General features: G+C 46.6%; 1 protein-coding gene across 1 annotated transcript in view; it reads right to left on the reverse strand.

The window, feature by feature from the left end:
• Nucleotides 1-17,213: 17,213 nt before the first annotated feature.
• Nucleotides 17,214-18,929, reverse strand: part of ABHD17C (abhydrolase domain containing 17C, depalmitoylase) — a 44,491-nt gene continuing 42,775 nt past the window's right edge. Inside the window, exon 3 of the mRNA XM_075342805.1 lies at nt 17,214-18,673. Within this exon, the coding sequence (XP_075198920.1) occupies nt 18,454-18,673 (220 nt within the window). The 3' untranslated portion in view covers nt 17,214-18,453. The remainder of the gene's footprint in view (nt 18,674-18,929) is intronic.

Genomic DNA, 18,929 nt, shown 5'->3' on the forward strand with positions numbered 1-18,929 from the left:
GGTAAGTTGTTTAGTGTGACTGGGCCTTTAGTGGGTCTGTGTGGACTGTTTTATTTCTCATCTGATAAAATTGAGTCAAGTATGCTAATCACAATATGATCAGAGTGTGAGCCAATCTTCTCAGATGTGAGAAGATAGAGAAATATTTTTGTTTTTTTTTTCTATCTTTTCCATTCTGTCAGTCCTCAATGTTATCGAGTGCGGTCTGATTTTCAAGGATTAACGGAATGGAAAAGATAGAGAAATGTTTTTTTTTTTGCTCTCTTCTCACATCTGAGAAAATTGGATCAGACTGATTAGCATACTTGACCCAATTTTATCAGATGAGAAATAAAACGGTTTTCTGACCGCAGCGTAAGTGAAAGCTTCTGTGATCTCACCAATGCTAAAAACCTACACATACAGCTCAGACATGGGGCCATAAGTCTGCTGTATTTTCAGAGCCCAGACTGGTGTAATAGGATAAAGGTATAAAGGCAACGGAGACCCAGAACTACACCCCATTCATTACTTTGGGGGAGAGTTATCATTAGATGCTCTAGTTTAGGAGCCAATAAAAATGGTGAAAGCAGCATACAGCTCTAGTTCTTATGCTATTTATTGGCTGAAGTATACAGTCATATATGAAAAAGCTTGGGCACCCCTATTAATATTAACCTTTTTTCTTCATAACATTTTGGGGTTTTGCAACAGCTATTTCAGTTTCATATATCTAATAACTGATGGACTGAGTAATATTTCTGGATTGAAATGAGGTTTATTGTACTAACAGAAAATGTGCAATCCGCATTTAAACAAAATTTGACCGGTGCAAAAGTATGGGCACCTCAACGTAAAAGTGACATTAATATTTTGTAGATCCTCCTTTTGCAAAAATAACAGCCTCTAGTCGCTTCCTGTAGCTTTTAATGAGTTCCTCGATCCTGGATGAAGGTATATTTGACCATTCCTGTTTACAAAACAATTCCAGTTCAGTTAAGTTTGATGGTCGCCGAGCATGGACAGCTGCTTCAAATCATCCCACAGATGTTCAATGATATTCAGGTCTGGGGACTGGGACGGCCATTCCAGAACATTGTAATTGTTCCTCTGCATGAATGCCTGAGTAGATTTGGAGCGGTGTTTTGGATCATTGTCTTGCTGAAATATCCATCCCCTGCGTAACTTCAACTTCGTCACTGATTCTTGCACATTATTGCCAAGAATCTGCTGATACTGAGTTGAATCCATGCGACCCTCAACTTTAACAAGATTCCCAGTGCCGGCATTGGCCACACAGCCCCAAAGCATGATGGAACCTCCACCAAATTTTACTGTGGGTAGCAAGTGCTTTTCTTGGAATGCCGTGTTTTTTTGCCTCCAAGCATAACACCTTTTTGTATCACCAAACAACTCAATCTTTGTTTCATCAGTCCACAGGACCTTCTTTCAAAATGTAACTGGCTTGTCCAAATGTGATTTTGCATACCTCAGGCGACTCTGTTTGTGGCGTGCTTGCAGAAATGGCTTCTTTCACATCACTCTCCCATACAGCTTCTCCTTGTGCAAAGTGCGCTGTATTGTTGACTCATGCACATTGACACCATCTGCAGCAACATGATGCTGCAGGTCTTTGGAGGTGGTCTGTGGATTGTCCTTGACTGTTCTCACCATTCTTCTTCTCTGCCTTTCTGATATTTTTCTTGGCCTGCCACTTCTGGGCTTAACAAGAACTGTACCTGTGTTCTTCCATTTCCTTACTATGTTCCTCACAGTGGAAACTGACAGTTTAAATCTCTGAGACAACTTTTTGTATCCTTCCCCTGAACAAATATGTTGAATAATCTTTGTTTTCAGATCATTTGAGAGTTGTTTTGAGGAGCCCATGATGCCACTCTTCATAGGAGATTCAAATAGGAGAACAACGTGCAAGTGGCCACCTTAAATACCTTTTCTCATGATTGGATACACCTGCCTATGAAGTTCAAAGCTCAATGAGGTTACAAAAACAATTTAGTGCTTTATTAAGTCAGTAAAAAGTAGTTAGGAGTGTTCAAATCAAGAAATTGATAAGGGTGCCCATACTTTTGCACCGGTCAAATTTTGTTTAAATGCAGATTGCACATTTTCTGTTAGTACAATAAACCTCATTTCAATCCAGAAATATTACTGAGTCCATCAGTTATTAGATATATGAAACTGAAATAGCTGTTGCAAAAACCCAAATTGTTATAAAGAAAAAAGGTTAATATTAATAGGGGTGCCCAAACTTTTTCATATGACTGTATGTTAGATGGCACTCACCAGGCATGTTAGTTACAGCTCTAGTCCTTATGCTATTTCTTGGCTGGAGTGTATGTTAAGTCATCATCCTGAGTAGTGACCTATGTCCATTTTTGTGAAGGGAAAAATTAGTTTTAAGAACATAAAGCTTTAAATTGGAATAGTGACAGACTTTGTATAAATCAATACTACAAGACAATATAAGAAATGCTGTAATAAAACTTCTCTCTGCCTCTAAAATATTTACTGAGAAATACAGCTAAAATCCATTTTGCTCGAGAAAGTGAATGGCCAGCTCAGTGAGGGATGAGATTACAGCTGCCTATTGAAGTCAATAGACGGGAGGAGCAGAAAGTCATAGATCATGCTGCAGCTTTCTAATGTTTTAGCTTACGTCACAACTCAATTCATAGCTACACTGTTCAGTACATATAGCAACTTTTATGGTACTGCTCTGATCACATCCTAGAGCCCTAGGTATAGTAATCTCTCATGTGTGTGTACAGTGTCAGGTATTCTCCACGACTAGCCTAAGGACAACTAAAAATTAGAAATAGCCTGAAAACTGGGGAAAAATGTAGGACACAAGCTTTATAATGCCAGAAAGTGTTATTCCTTATGGAAACATACAACAGCTTATCCAGTATACTTTATACTTGCATCGGCTGGGGAAAAAAAATAAAAGACCTAGGTCCATCTAGTTCAACCTTTCTCCACCAGTTATACATTTTTTGTCATTAAATTATTTATAACCAACAATGTTGTGTGTACTGAGGAAATCATCCAGCCCTTTTTAAAAAGCTGTTATAGTATCTGCCATTACTACCTCTTGTGGTCGGCATTCCACAGTCTGACTGCTCTAACTGTAAAGAACCCTTTCCTATTTAGCTGCCGGAATCTCTTTTCTTCTATTCGCAGTGAATGTCCCCTAGTCCTTAGTATTGTCTTTGGAAGAAATAAGTCATGTGCCAGTCCTTTGTATTGACCACACATGTATTTATATATAGATATAAATGAGATTTTCTCGGAGATCTTTTTTTGTAAGCTGAACAAGCCAAACTTTTTCAACCTCTCCTCATATGAGAGGCCTTCCATTCCTTTCAGTAATCTAGTTGTCCGCCTTTGATCTGACTCTAACGTCTGAATACGCTTTTTAAAATGTGGAGCCCAAAACTGGATCCCATATTCTAGATGGGGCATTACAGGTGATTTAGAGGGGTAACAATACACTATCACAGGGTTTTCTCTCTCTTTTTATACACCCTAAAATAATGTTCGCTTTTGTAGCTGCTGCACAGCTTACTTGAAAAGCCAACCTATTGTATCCAAACAATAATCATATCTCTAGCAGAGAAAACTGTTTAACCCCTTAACGACCTTTGACGTGCTGGGTACGTCATGGTGCTAAACGACCCATGACGTACCCAGTACGTCATGGCGAAACCGGGGTCCCAGAGCCCCGGGGAGTGAAATTTGTTTAATTAAACAGTAGATTCGGGAAGGAGGGGACCTCTACCTGACCTCAGGAGGGGTGGTGCCTCCTCCCCAAACCTACAGAGGCTGTGATTGGCTGACGAACGCCGCCCAGCCAATTACAGTCAAAGTAATGTTCCAGCCATTGAAAATGGCTGGAACATTGAAATCCAGCCCTCATCAGTGCTGCTGTAGCACTGGCCATTGGCTGGAGCTGGGTGATCGGTGCTTCACCCGCCCCCAACTCTGATTGGAGAGACCGGTCTTGTGACCGATCTCTCCAATCACTGTGGATCTGGTGCCGGTGACCTTTGTCCGTCCCTGAAAGCCGAGGAGAGCGGTCTCTGTGGGTGCCCATCGGTAAGTTGCTGCCCCCGCCGCCCGCCCCAGTCCCCGATCATCCCTGCCAGCCCCGCCGCTGTCTCCTATCGCCCCGCCTGCCACCGCCAGCCCCGCCGCTGTCTCCGATCGCCCCGCCCGCCACCGCCAGCCCCGTCGCTGTGTCTCCAATCGCCCCGCCCGCCCCGCCGCGGCTCCGATTGCCACCGCCAGCCCCGCCGCTGTCTCCGATCGCCCCGCCCGCCACCGCCAGCCCTGCCGCTGTCTCTGATCGCCCCGCCCGCCAGCACCAGCTCCGCCCGCCACCGCCAGCCCCGCCGCTGTCTCCGATCGCCACCGCCAGCCCCGCCGCTGTCTCCGATCGCCCCGCCGCTGCTCCCGATCCACCGCTGTCCCCGATCGCCCCGCCCACCACTGTCCCCGCCGCCACGCTCGCCACTGTCCCCGCCGCCGTCGCACCCACCTTTTTCAGCTGCTGCTGCCCCCGAATCGGCCCCCACTGTTCCCGATCGGCCGCCGCCTCCTTCATCGTCTGCCCCTTCTCCATCGCCACTACACCTCCTCCCCCTCCATGTGCTGCAAGCCACCCTCCCCCTCCATGTGCTGCAAGCCACCCTCCCCCCACATGTGCTGCAAGCCACCCTCCCCCTCCATGTGCTGCAAGCCACCCTCCCCCCACATGTGCTGCAAGCCACCCTGCCCCCACATGTGCTGCAAGCCACCCTCCCCCCTCCATGTTCTGGGGGCCCCCCTCCCCCCTCCATGTTCTGGGGCCCCCCTCCTCCATGTGCCATCTCTCTCATCAGACTCTGCCCCCCTCCCCGATCTGCTGCCTGCTCTCTCCCAACCTCTTCATCTACTGCCCCCTCTCACACTCCTCAATCTGTTGCCTCCTTCATCTGATGCCTCTTCTGTCTGCTGTGATCCTGCTGCCTAGATCCATCCTGTAAGGTAGGTATCCCCATCTCACCTCCCCCCCCCATCCTCCGCCGCTCCTCCATCCGCTGCGCCCTTTCCCATCCTCTGCCGCTCCTCCATCCGCTGCGCCATTTCCCATCATCCATCCGCTGCACCCTTTCCCATCCTCTGCCGCTCCTCCATCTGCTGCGCCCTTTCTCATCTGCCGCCCCGCCCTCTCGCATCGCATTATCCAGCGCAGTTGCTCGCTTCCAGACTGGAGTGGATGATGCGATGCGAGACTCATGCATTGCTCTCACGTTTGGCACTGGTCTTAGTGGCAGGCGCTCATAATTTTTTTTTTATTCTTTTTTTTTTTTTTACTGATGTCTGTATTTTTTATTTCGCCAAACTAATTTTTTTGTATGGGGGGTGTCTAGTTTCCAAAATGGGATCACATGTGGGGGAGCTCCATTGTTTAGGCACCTCAGGGGGTCTCCAAATGCAACATGGCGTCTGCTAATAATTCCAATCAATTTTACTGTGAAACGGCGCTCCTTCTCCTCTGAGCCCCGCCGTACGCCCAAACTATTGATTTCCACCACATATGAGGTACCTGTGTACTCAGAAGAAATTGCACAATACATTTTATGGTGCATTTTTTCCTGATACCCTTGTGAAAAAAAAGCTACCTCTTTGAAAAAACAATTTTGTGGTAAAAAAAAGAATAAAATATTTTCACGGCTGAACATTACAAACGTTTGTGAAGGCTCCAGGGGTTCAAAGTGCTCACTAAACAGCTAGATAAATTCCATGAGGGGTCTAGTTTCCAAAATTGGGTCAATTGTGGGGGAGCTCCATTGTTTAGGCACCTCAGGGGGGTCTCCAAACGCAACATGGCGTCCGCTAATAATTCCAACCAATTTTGCTGTGAAATGGCGCTCCTTGCCTTCAGAGTCCTGCCGTGTGCCCAAACATTTGATTTCCACCACATATAGGGTATCTGCGTACTCAGGAGAAAATGCACAATACATTTTCTGGTGCATTTTTTCCTGATACCCTTGTGATAAAAAAAGCTACCTGGTTGAAGCAAGTTTTGTGGTAAAAAAAAAATGTTTTTCCTTTCACGGCTCAACGTTATAAACTTCTGTGAAGCCCCCAGGGGTTCAAAGTGCACATCAAACATCTAGAAAAAATATTTGAGGGCTCTAGTTTCCAAAATGGGGTCACTTATGGGGGAGCTCCATTGTTTAGGCAGCTCAGGGAGTCTTCAAACCCGACATGGCGTCCGCTAATGAGTGCAGCTAATTTTGCACTCAAAAATTTAAATGGCGCTCCTTGCCTTCCGAGTCCTGCCGTGTGCCCAAACATTTGATTTCCACCACATAGGGGGTATCTGCGTACTCAGGAGAAAATGCACGATACATTTTATGATGCATTTTTCCTGATACCCTTGTGAAAATACAAATTTTTATGGCTAAAGTAACATTTTTGTGTTAAAAAAGTAAAATTTTCATTTTTTCTTCTACATTGCTTTGGTTGCTGTGAAGCTCCTAAAGGGTTAATAAACTTCTTGGATGTGGTTTTGAGCAGAGTGAGGGGTGCAGATTTTAGAATGGGGTCACTTTTGGGTATTTTCTTTCGCCTAGGTTTCTCAAATCACTCCAAATGTGATGCGGTACCTAAAAATTTTTTTTTGTAAATTTTGTTGGAAAAATGAGAAATTGCTGATGAACTTTGAACCCTTCTAACTTCCTAACGGAATTTTTTTTTTTTTTTCAAAAATTGCGCTGGTGTAAAGCAGACAAGTGGGAAATGTTATTTAGTAACTATTTTGTGTGACATATCTCTCAGATTTATGGGCATAAAATTTCACATTTTGAAAATTGCGAAATTTTCAAAATTTTCGCCAAATTTCCGAAATTTTCACAAATAAACGCAAAACACATCAGCCTAAATTTACCACTGATATGAAGTACAATATGTCACGAAAAAACTGTCAGAATCGCCAGGATCCGTTGAAGTGTTCCAGAGTTATAACCTGTCAAAGTGACACTGGTCAAAATTGCAAAAAATGGCCGGGTCTTTAAGGTGAAAACAGGCTGGGGGCTGAAGGGGTTAAAATACCTTCTCATACAGAAAATCCTTGTATAAAGTGCTCAAAGTGTACCACTGCTCAAATATAAAAACAATTGGTCCAGTCTCACCATGGGTTCTTGATGAAGAAGCTGTTCACAAATGAGGGAGGAGATCCTTAGTCGGGGAAGAGGACCCTATTAACCCTGTTGTGCCCCATGCTTTGTCTCCTGTCCTCACAAGGACAGTGCCTAGTGTGGTCTGTTCCACTAATTGACTTCCGTATCATAACCTCCCGATGAGTTTCGTCCACCATTTAGTTTATGGGTACTTAAATTCAAACAGTTAATAAGAAGGGGGTCTTTTTGTGAAAACCACATGGTTTGCTGCACAGCACTCGGTCTGGTTTTTTTGGGTGGTTTTGACAAAAAGATTAACCCCCTTATTAACTGTATACATTTAAGTATAGTATTATGGCCATTGGCCACCAGTGTACTCACTAACTTAAAATACTCACCTATCCTCTTTCCCCGGCTACTCTGGTCTCCTTGGCGAGGTCTGAAGCACTGTAAATCTGAGCACAGCGGGCGTGCAGGAGTGACAGTATTGCGCCAATATCCGAGAAACTGCAGGAGAATGACAGAGGAGGGAGGGAAGTGCTCAATTAAAGGGGTTATCTAGCTTATTTTGATTTTTTTCATTATTACCCTATTGGGCTACATTGGGGCAGGTAAGTAGATAGAGACCACTTACTTGCCCTGCTGTCAGCCCCTCTCCCCCAGCTCAGAGTGGTCATGTGACCGCTCCTGCCGCGATTTTGCTGCTTCTGGTCATTTCATGTCAACATGGGCAGGGCCATGTTGACATGCAAATCTGGAAACAGCATGTCGCCTCCCTGCTGGGCGGGTACAGTGCAATGAGCCCCGCCCCCTTCCCTGAACCCTCCCACACATTCTCCCGCACCCTGTACTCTGCCCACAACCTCCTCCTGCACTGCTGTGGGGTCCGTGACCTGGGGTCGGGGCCTGGCGGCGGCTGCCGTGGTGTCAGCGCCAGCACCAGGCCCCCTGCTCAGGATCACACATTCAAATATACTGGCATCACAGATGCCGATATATTTGAAAACGCTGATGAGAAGGAGCGCAGCGCTGCTTCTCATCACTGCCCGGCTGTCTGTGCTCTCTTCAGCACAGCGGTGACGTCACTACTGTGCTGATATGTCCAGAGAACAGACAGCGCGCGAACGTGCAGGAGCGGCGGGGACCAAGGACGGGTGAGTATGTACTCCCTATGGGGGGGAAGGGTCGGTGCACAGCCCGATGTGTGTGTGTGTGTGTGTGTATGTGTGTGTGTATGCGGTGCACAGCCCGATGTGTGTGTGTGTGTGTGTATGTGTATGCATGCGGTGCACAGCCTGATGTGTGTGTATGCGGTGCACAGCCTGATGTGTGTGTATATGGTGCACAGCCTGATCTGTGTGTGTGTATGCGGTGCACAGCCTGATCTGTGTGTGTATGCGGTGCACAGCCTGGTGTGTGTGTGTATGCGGTGCACAGCCTGATGTGTGTGTATGCGGTGCACAGCCTGATATTTGTGTACGCGGTGCACAGCCTGATGTGTGTGTGTATGCGGTGCACAGCCTGGTGTGTGTGTGTGTGTGTGTGTGGTGCACAGCCTGATGCGTGTGTATGCGGTGCACAGCCTGATGTGTGTGTATGCGGTGCACAGCCTGATATTTGTGTACGCGGTGCACAGCCTGATGTGTGTGTGTATGCGGTGCACAGCCTGGTGTGTGTGTGTGTGTGGTGCACAGCCTGATGCGTGTGTATGCGGTGCACAGCCTGATGTGTGTGTATGCGGTGCACAGCCTGATGTGTGTGTGTGTGTGTGTGTGTGTGTGTATGCGGTGCACAGCCCGGTGTGTGTGTGTGTGTGTGTGTGTGTATGCGGTGCACAGCCTGATGTGTGTGTTTGCGGTGCACAGCCTGATGTGTGTGTATGCGGTGCACAGCCTGGTGTGTGTGTGTGCGGTGCACAGCCCGATGTGGGGCTGTGATTTGCAATGCTGTAGTGATGAGAGGTCAGTGCTGGGGCAGAATATACTGACGGGGAATGTGTGTGCAGGGGGCTGGACACTGAGGCCAGGCGGTGCCAGCTGTGACTGGGAGGTTTAGCACAGAAAGTGGTGAGTTTGCTGGAGCTGAATGTAAACAAGCAGCTGCAGAGAATAAAGGGATAATTCAAGAGGAACAAAAGTTAAAAAACAAAAAACAACAATGTAGGGGTGTTTTATATGACAATACAGCACAGATTAGCTTAAACTCAAAAATGTTTGTTATGTCGGACAACCCCTTTAATCATTGCTCTTAAATGCATTGGCATCTGCAATGCCGATGCAGTTTAAAGTGTGATGCTGGGCCCCATAGCAGCTGCATAGTCTGTCGCCATTGTGGTACTTCACTGACTGCTGCCACTACAGAGGAGTCATAGTGTTGGGAGCTAGCTCTGGCGCCAGCACACGCAGCAGAAGCTTCCCGGTGTATTACAGCTGGCTCCGGTTGCGGATGGCACTGGTATACCTTTCTGCAGCCGAACCATTCCTGGGACGCAATTGTGTGCCCGATTGTTTTAACCTCTTTGCAATCTGACCATACGGTTACATTCAGTTGTGGGAAGGCGGGGTGGGGTTAGTATCCATTTATATCATTATAGACCAAACTATTCAGACGCCTACAGATTTTATGACATTCCATATGGATTAATATGGAGATGGTACTCACCACCTCCTGTTGTATAAAGCTTCCTCAAGCTTTTGAAGTCCTTCTGTGAGAACTTATACCCATTGATCCGTAACATTTGTGAGGAGACTGATGCTGTAGAGTGCTTGGCTCACAGTCTCTGTTCTGATTCATTCCAGAGGTGTTTAATGGGGTAAAGGTCAGGGCTTTGTGTGGGTCAGTCAAGTTCTTCATCACCAGTTGCCCTACCACACCTTTAGGAACCTTACTTTGTGCACAGTTGGCAGTCATGCTAGAACAGAAAGTGAGATTTGCCAAACTGATCCCACAATTGTCCACAATACCTTGGTATGGTAAGATTTCCTTTCACTTGAACTAAGAGACGTAGGTCAACCCCCCGGTGAAAACCTACTGCATTATCCACAGACCTTTACAGAGGGCACAAAGCAGTGAGATTCAGGTAACATTCATCTGGCGGCCACCAAACCCAAATTCATCAGATTGAAATAAATTATAACTGCACCAGGGTCCGATGGTGACATGATTTATATTATACCACGCCATGCAATGGTTGGCAGTGTAGGGCCGGTGTATTCACAAGCTGCTCAGCTATTGAAGTCAATGACAGAGCGCTCCGTTTTTATGCGGATAATGGCGGAGGAGGTTTGGACTCTGCAGTTATTGTGTCACCGGAGTGTCGGCATCTTTTCTACACTATACATCTCAGCAGTAGAGGACTCCGCTCTGTACCTTTACCCGATCTTCTACTTTGTGGCCAATTTCCTGTTATTCACAAAGGTTTACACCTTTCAGCACGACTTAGGCTAGGTTCCCATTTCCGTTGTTTTAAATCCTTCGGGTTTGTCAGCAACGGATCCGTTGTTTTTTTAGATGTCAACTGACGCAACGGATGTGTTTCACAGGATTCCTTTCACAGGAAGCCTGTGAAAAAACTGATCCGTCGCGTCCGTTACATCCGCTGTGCGTCCATTTTTTGACGGATCAGTCATGATCCGTTTGTGTTTGGGACAGCCCAGTGGGTGTGCCAAACATGCTGGGCATGCTCAGTAGAGCATGATGGAATCCAGCGCTGGATTCCGTCATAAGACTGATTACGACGGAATCCAGCACCATAGACAAACATTGCAAGCGTGACTGATTGCAACGGATTACTGCGCGGTGCGTTAATTTTGACGGCCCGAAAAACGTTACATTCTGCGTTGTTTCCGCCCGACGGTCAGTCCAAAAACTGACCACCGCACAGCGGATGCAACGCAAGGTCATCAGTCTCAATCCACCACTAATACAAGTCTATGGGACACAACGGAATCCGCTAAACTGATTCCGTTGTTTACCAGAGCCGCGAATTGGGACCGATACAATTTAACGGAAATGTGAACCTAGCCTTACAGTTGATTATAGAATATTTGGAAGGAAGAAACTTCACAAATTGAATATCAAGCTTCCTATTTCAGGACACACTTGAATTCAACGAGCTCTATAGAACAACCCATTCTTACATGAAAAAGCAGAGATGGATACAAGCTTCATTCTGCTGAGGCAATGGGACAGGAGACAAAAAGCTAAATTCAATGATTAAAAGGAGTTTCCCAAAATTGCAAGTTGCACCCAAATAAATAGAGGGTTCACAAACTAAAACATCCTCTCCAGTTGTGGGAGTCCGACCACATGACCCTGAGCGATCCAGAGAGCAGGACTAGTAAAGCCCCATCTTGAATGGAGTAGAGGTGCGCCTGCCCAACCACTGCTCACTTCATTGTCTAGGGCACTGTGAAAGGAAGGCAAAGAGTGCACTGATATTTCTGGTAGTCCCAATGATCAGGAATGAGGCTGAAGGTCTGTACCTCCACTCCATTCAAAACAGGGCTCTCCAGAGCTGTTCTCAGGTGCACTGGGGGTCCCCAGGAATCAGCGCGTTATCCCTAAAGCCCACTGCAGAGTGACACTGAGAAGGGGAAAACACAGGTCTGCAGAAACATTGTATTAAAAGTAAATCTTGTAGGTATACATGAGAATCCGTCCTAGATTGATAAAAATATGATGTCTAAGTAAGGGCATTAAAGAGACTAAAGCTGGTGTCACACATAACGACGACGACGACAACGACGTCGCTGCTACGTCACCATTTTCTGTGACGTTGCAGCGACGTCCCGTCGCTGTGTGTGACATCCAGCAACGACCTGGCCCCTGCTGTGAGGTCGCCGGTCGTTGCTGAATGTCCAGCTTCATTTTTTGGTCGTCACTCTCCCGCTGTGACACACACATCGCTGTGTGTGACAGCGAGAGAGCGACGAAATGAAGCGATCAGGAGCCGGCACTGGCAGCTGCGGTAAGCTGTAACCAGCGTAAACATCGGGTAACCAAGGGAAGACCTTTCCCTGGTTACCCGATGTTTACGCTGGTTACCAGCCTCCGCTCTTGCTGCCAGTGCCGGCTCCTGCACTGTGACATGTGGCTGCAGTATGCATCGGGTAATTAACCCGATGTGTGCTGCAGGAGAGCAAGGAGCCAGCGCTAAGCGCGGCTCCCTGCTCTCTGAACATGTAGCACAGCGACCTTATGATCGCTGCTTCTGCTGTGTTTGACAGCTAAGCAGCGATCATAACAGCGACTTACAAGGTCGCTGTTACGTCACCGAAAATGGTGACGTAACAGCGACGTCGTTGTCGCTGTCGTTTAGTGCGACACCAGCTTAACACCAGGTTTTGCTATATGAGAGCAGCATGATATAGCGGTTGACCTCGATTCCAGTGCTGTTACTCACTGGTCTGCTGTCATTTTGATAAAATCCCAGTTTTATCTGATACAGATCTACATGTTCTCTGAATATTTCACTCTGTATAACCCAACCCACACCACTGATTGACAGCTGTCTGCCAATTTACAGCATATACAGAAAGCTGCTAATCAGTGGTGGGGTTTACAGCGCTCATGGATATTGAAGATTACCTAGCTGCAGGTTTACTAGTCCTCTAGTGATAAAGTGATTTTATCAGGAGATTATAAAAACTACACTAAACAGCGCAGTAAGTGACAACACTGGAATCAGGGTCTCTGTTCCAACATTTTGCTTTTAGATTGTTGCAAAAATTCTAGGGGAAAAAAAAGGAACATTGTGAGTTTTAGTATACAAACTTCAATTATTCTGGTTCCATAAGAAATGTAGAGAGTTCCTCACAAATTCCTAAGAGGCAATCCTGCATAAACCCTACTGCAAACTTCAGCACCCGCCATAATCATCTTAAACCATTAGACATTTATGGTAAGAAATAGATACAAAGATAAAACACCTCAGTAATAACATTGAGCCAATGACAGGACATTGATTACGAGTCACAATGGCACCAGTAAGGCTGCTTTCACACCTCCGGTTTTTGCTATGCGGCACAATCCGGCACTTTGCAGGAAAATCGCAACCGTTTTTTTTTGCTGCCGGTTGCGATTTTCCTGCATAGACTTTAATTAGTGCCGCATTGTGCCGCATGGCCTTGCGTTCCGTCCGTTTTTTGCCGCATGCGGCAGATTTAGCCGATGCGGCGGCCGGATGGAACGTTGCCTGGCACGTTTTTTCGTGCGGCAAAAAAAACCGCATCGCGCTGCATTCGGCCGATGCGGCGCATTTTTCAATGCATGCCTATGGCGGCCGGATGCGGCAATAACCGCATCCGGCCGCTGCATGCGGTTTTTGCCACTGCGCATGCTCAGTAGCATGCCGCAAGCGGCAAAAACCGGACTGGCCGCAAAGGAAAAACTTATGCAAAGGATGCGGTGTTTTCACCGCATCCGTTGCATAGCTTGCACAGCCGGATTGTGCCGCAGAGCTCAAGCCGGATGTGTGAAAGAAGGGGGGATTGTATAAGGCAGCAGCTTGGCTAGAAACAGGAAAAAAAAAGTGCAAGCCCAAGCAGAAGGATCTGAGCAACTCTGACAAGGACCAGCGTGCGATGGATGGATGGATGATTGACAAAAGGAGAATGGAAGAAAATGACATCGGATTCTTAAGACTGCTTTCTTTTGAATGAAGTGAATGGCTGGGTGCGAGTATGTGGTGTATATGAGAAAAAATGGCACCAGGATGCTCTGTTTGGAAACCCCATTCTAGTAAATGTTACTTTGACATGTACGGTCTAACTAAATATTATTGCAAGCCAAGTAACTGCTTCACGTCAACAGTATGTCTTAGAGGCAGCAGCCTCATTCAGGATGATAATGCCCCGCTTGCAAAAATGTGTTCAGGAGCGGTTTAACCCTTTACCAAGCCATCTCAGCTCCCTGTCTTTAGCCTGTTGTACACCATACGATCCAGCATACGATAGCGTATGCGATCGTACCCGCCCCCATCGTATGTGCGGCACGTTCAATTTGTTGAACGTGTCGCACAAACGAGTAACCCCCATCACACGTACTTACCAGTCCATACGGCCTCGATGTGGGCAGCGAACGTCCACTTCCTGGAGTGGGAGGGACGTTCGGCGTCACATCGACGTCATGCAGCAGCCGGCCAATAGAAACGGAGGGGCGGAGATGAGCGGGACGTAAACATCCCGCCCACCTCCTTCCTTCCGCATTGCCGGCGGGAGCCGCAGGAGGCAGGTAAGATCTGTTCATCGTTCCCGGGGTGTCACACACTGCGATGTGCGCTACCCCGGGTACGATGAACAACCCGACGTTCAATTTTTAGGAATTGAACGACGTGTGTGCGATGAACATTTTACCGTTCAATCGCAATCGCACGTAGCTGTTACATGCTGCAATGTACCTTACGATGCCAGATGTGCGTCACTTACGACGTGACCCCGCCGACACATTGTAAGATATATTGTAGTGTGTAAAGCACCCTTAAGATGCAGGCTCAGGAGAGAAGCCTGCATTATTCCTGGCAGATGATGTCTGTTTTTCAGCATCATCTGCCTCTAATAACCCGGTGTGGCGCTGAGCTCCACCCATGACCGTTAATCTATTAAATACAGCGGTCACACAGCATTTGCTAAGCATGGTCTGAGGGTGTGCCATTCTTTCCATCCAATGCCCCTTCACAATATGATCAGTTGCCATGTTGTGCACCATTTTCAGGCATATACGCCTACTGGAGGCGTATACGTCTGTGTGTCCGCCTTTTAGGTGTATACACCCGAAAATGGTGTATGACAGAGCACACGGTGCCTCCATATGCACCATTATAGTCAATTACGTTGACGCATACATCTAAACCATGTTTTGAGGGGGGTTCGGACATGAGCTCCAATAAGATCACTGAACAGGGACAAAATACAGTGTGAAAGCGGCCTAAAGGTGGTGTCACACACAGCGACAACGACGTCGCTGCTACGTCACCATTTTCTGTGACGTTGCAGCGACGTCCCGTCGCTGTGTGTGACATCCAGCAACGAGCTGGCCCCTGCTGTGAGGTCGCCGCTCGTTGCTGAATGTCCAGCTTCATTTTTTGGTCGTCGCTCTCCCGCTGTGACGCACAGATCGCTGTGTGAGACAGCGAGAGAGCGACGAAATTAAGCGAGCAGGGAGCAGGAGCCGGCATCTGGCAACTGCGGTAAGCTGTAACCAAGGTAAACATCGGGTAACCAAGGTGGTTACCCGATATTTACCTTCGTTACCAGCCTCCGCCGCTCTCACGCTGCCAGCGCCGGCTCCTGCTCTCTGCACATGTAGCTGCAGTACACATCGTGTAATTAACCCGATGTGTACTGTAGCTAGGAGAGCAGGGAGCCAGCGCTAAGCAGTGTGCGTGGCTCCCTGCTCTCTGCACATGTTGCAGCACAGCGACGCGTGTCGTTATGATCGCTGCTTCGGCTGCTGTGTTTGACAGCTAAGCAGCGATCATAGCAGCGACCTTGTAAGTCGCTGTTAAGTCACAGAAAATGGTGACGTAACAGCGACGTCGTTGTCGCTGTCATTTAGTGTGACCCCAGCTTAAGATTAACCCAATCAGTAAACACCGCAAAAAGAATGAAAAATTTCAGAATTGCCGTTGGTTCTTCGGTCACTTTAAAGAAATGCAGTAAGAGGTCAAAAACACTATCTACCCCAAAATGGAATCAATAAAAACCAACTCTGCAAAAAAAACCAAACATTGGATTTCAAACCTAAACATCCGAGCTGACCACTACACGTATGTATAGAATCAGCCTGATAGTGCCAGTATAGCATTGGTTTAGGTTATATATGAAAATCCTGGTGATTGGTTCCCTTTAAAAGATCTGCTGATAATGTATTTCGGTCCGTCTACACCAGTGATTCCCAAACTCCAGTCCTCACGGCCCCCAACAAGTCATGTTTTCAGGATTTCCTTACCATTGCACAGGTGATGGAAGCATTATCATGGCATCACCTGTGCAAAGCTAAGGAAATCCTGAAACCATGAACTGTTGGGGTCCGTGAGGACTGGAGTTTGGGAATCACTGGTCTACATGGACCATTCTACTGATCATTGGTCGTTTGAATGCCTGTTTACATAGGTAGACCAAAGTAAACAATGCGGATTGAGCGATCCATACTACATTGCTCAGTGCACATAGGCTGCCATGGTTCTTGGTCAGAGTTCTGTTTAACCAGGATGATGGACCACAAAGAACGAAATTTTTATGTTGCACAAAAGATAATTTCACCCAATGAACAAGTGTTTTGCTTGTTCATCTGATCATCGGCAGAGTAAAAGCACCTTAAAGGGTACTTTACACGCTGCGATATCGGTATCGATATCGCTAGCGAGCGTACCCGTCCCCGTCGGTTGTGAGTCATGGGCAAAATCGCTGCCCGTGGTGTACAACATCGCTAACACCCGTCACACGGACTTACCTTCCCTGCGATGTCGCTGTGGCCGGCGATCCGCCTCCTTTCTAAGGGGGTGGTGCGTGCGGCGCCATAGCGACGTCATACGGCAGCCGTCCAATAGCAGAGGAGGGGCGGAGATGAGCGGCCGGAACATGCCGCCCACCTCCTTCCTTCCTCATTGCCGGTGGATGCAGGTAAGGAGATGTTCGTCGTTCCTGCGGTGTCACACATAGCGATGTGTGCTGCCGCAGGAACGACGAACAACATCGTACCTGCAGCAGCAATGATATTAAGGAAATTAATGACGTGTAAATGAGCAACGATTTTTCACGTTTTTGCGCTCGTTGATCATTGCTCATTGGTGTCACACGCTGCGATGTCACTAACGGCGCCGAATGTGCGTCACTAACGACGTGACCCCGACGATCTATCGTTAGCGATGTTGCAGCGTGTAAAGCACCCTTTAGTTCCAGATACCATAGGACACCACCACAGATCTTGTGGTGTCCATGCTCGATAGGTCAGAGCTGGTTTGTTGGAACAAGGGGGACGTAAAAATTACTTTTTGTCAATAAATCCCATTTACCTATAGTAAATAAAGTAACGGCACACAGGAGATCTCCTTTCCATGCATTCTTTATTCCAACACAATTGTAGTACTGTCCTCAAGCAACAAGAAACAAATCAGAGCATATTCTGTCAACAAAACAATTTCTTAGACTCACAGTATATTTCAGGCCCACAATCCCTTAAATGCCAGAGATCAGGAAAAAGGGATGTTCACCTGTTAACCCACAGGGATAAAGAACCGAGCCGAGTCTGCATCTCTCCAGCGCGGGGACATATTCAGACTCAAACATGTAGTGTTTAGATTTGTGCCTTTCCAGTGTCAAAAAAAGGAACATATACTACAAACTGAAGTTAAATTTTTGTATTCTTACAGATTTTTCTCCCACAAAGCCTTATAAAAATCACATAATAGAAAAAGAAAACGAATCTGGGGATAAAAAGTTAACAAAACCCTTAAAAGTTGTTTAAAAAACGGGCCAGTCATTTCTCAAGGACAGGAAAATCAACCGAACGGCAAGACTTAAGTGTCGAAACGGACAAACGGAACCTATGTGGAATGCAGGAACGGAAGGTAAAGGCGTTGCAGTCTACTCAAATGTTCACATTAAAAATTTTTACATCACATTTTGCTTATGCGAAAGTCCCATGAGCCAAGATTAAGAATTTGTCAAAAGATTATTAAATAATGATCTATGAACTCTATCCGTTTACTCGTCGTACGTGAGATTTAATGGAAATAATTTACCATGGATAAATACTTGAATTATTCAACATCCTACCGAGAATTACAAATCTGCCAGGAAATGCCCCATCACAATACCACATTATTATATGATTTACCAAACAAGCAAAACTCCTCTTGATTCAGTTAAAAAAAGATAATCCGTTGAAGTAGAATATATGTATTATCAGGTAAAATTCTGCATCAGATCCAAAAAGAAATCCAGCGGCCCCAGAGCTTGTGTTTTGATGGGATTTGTCCTCCAAAATGTTATCGTGTAAACATGTTCTATAAACTGTGCTCTAGAAAATGAGGCTCCAGATTCTTTTTTGTGGTCTCCTCTAAAAGGCTGAGATTTTAATTACAGCAGCTAACAGCACATGAACAAGAGAAATTAAAACAAGAAAAGAAAGACTGGTGCCACGGGATGCTTGATCTGAGTAATCCAGCCCCAGTGCGGGCATGTTTGGGCATTGGTAGAGTTTGCCCAGCACCATAGTGGACACGTCTTTACAGACTCGTCGCATCTGCCGTTCACAGTAACTGAGGTAAGACAGGAGGAAGCTCTCAAGAGTTGGGTAGCTCATGAGATATGAACTGCTTTAGTCTTTCTAGATATTGCGCGTACAGCTCTATGTCATTGTGCCCGGCTCCTTCCACCCAAAGAGGCTCAACGGCTCGGGGGCAGCGCTCATACATTGCCAGGCCATGGGAGAAATCAATCACTTCATCTTCTGTTCCATGGATTATTAGTACAGGAGATGACACCTTGGAGATTTTGTCAATGCTGCAAGGAACAAAAAGGAAAGAATTATTAGTAGAAATCATATATACTTACATTCAACACGTCTAAGGTGAAAGGAGCGGACTTTATACAGACATTGGTGGTGTGGAGCTAGCGGGGTCCCAGCACAGCTTGCCCTCCCCCAATTGCTGGAATAACGTTGCAGAGGCACTAGCAGGGTTATGTCCTACTTCATCTACACTTGGCTTTCTCCAGGGTCATTGACAAAGCAGCAGGACATTGACCCCTAGATAAACCC

The sequence above is a fragment of the Anomaloglossus baeobatrachus genome, chromosome 4 (genome assembly GCF_048569485.1).
Source record: "Anomaloglossus baeobatrachus isolate aAnoBae1 chromosome 4, aAnoBae1.hap1, whole genome shotgun sequence".
NCBI classification, from domain to species: Eukaryota; Metazoa; Chordata; class Amphibia; order Anura; family Aromobatidae; genus Anomaloglossus; species Anomaloglossus baeobatrachus.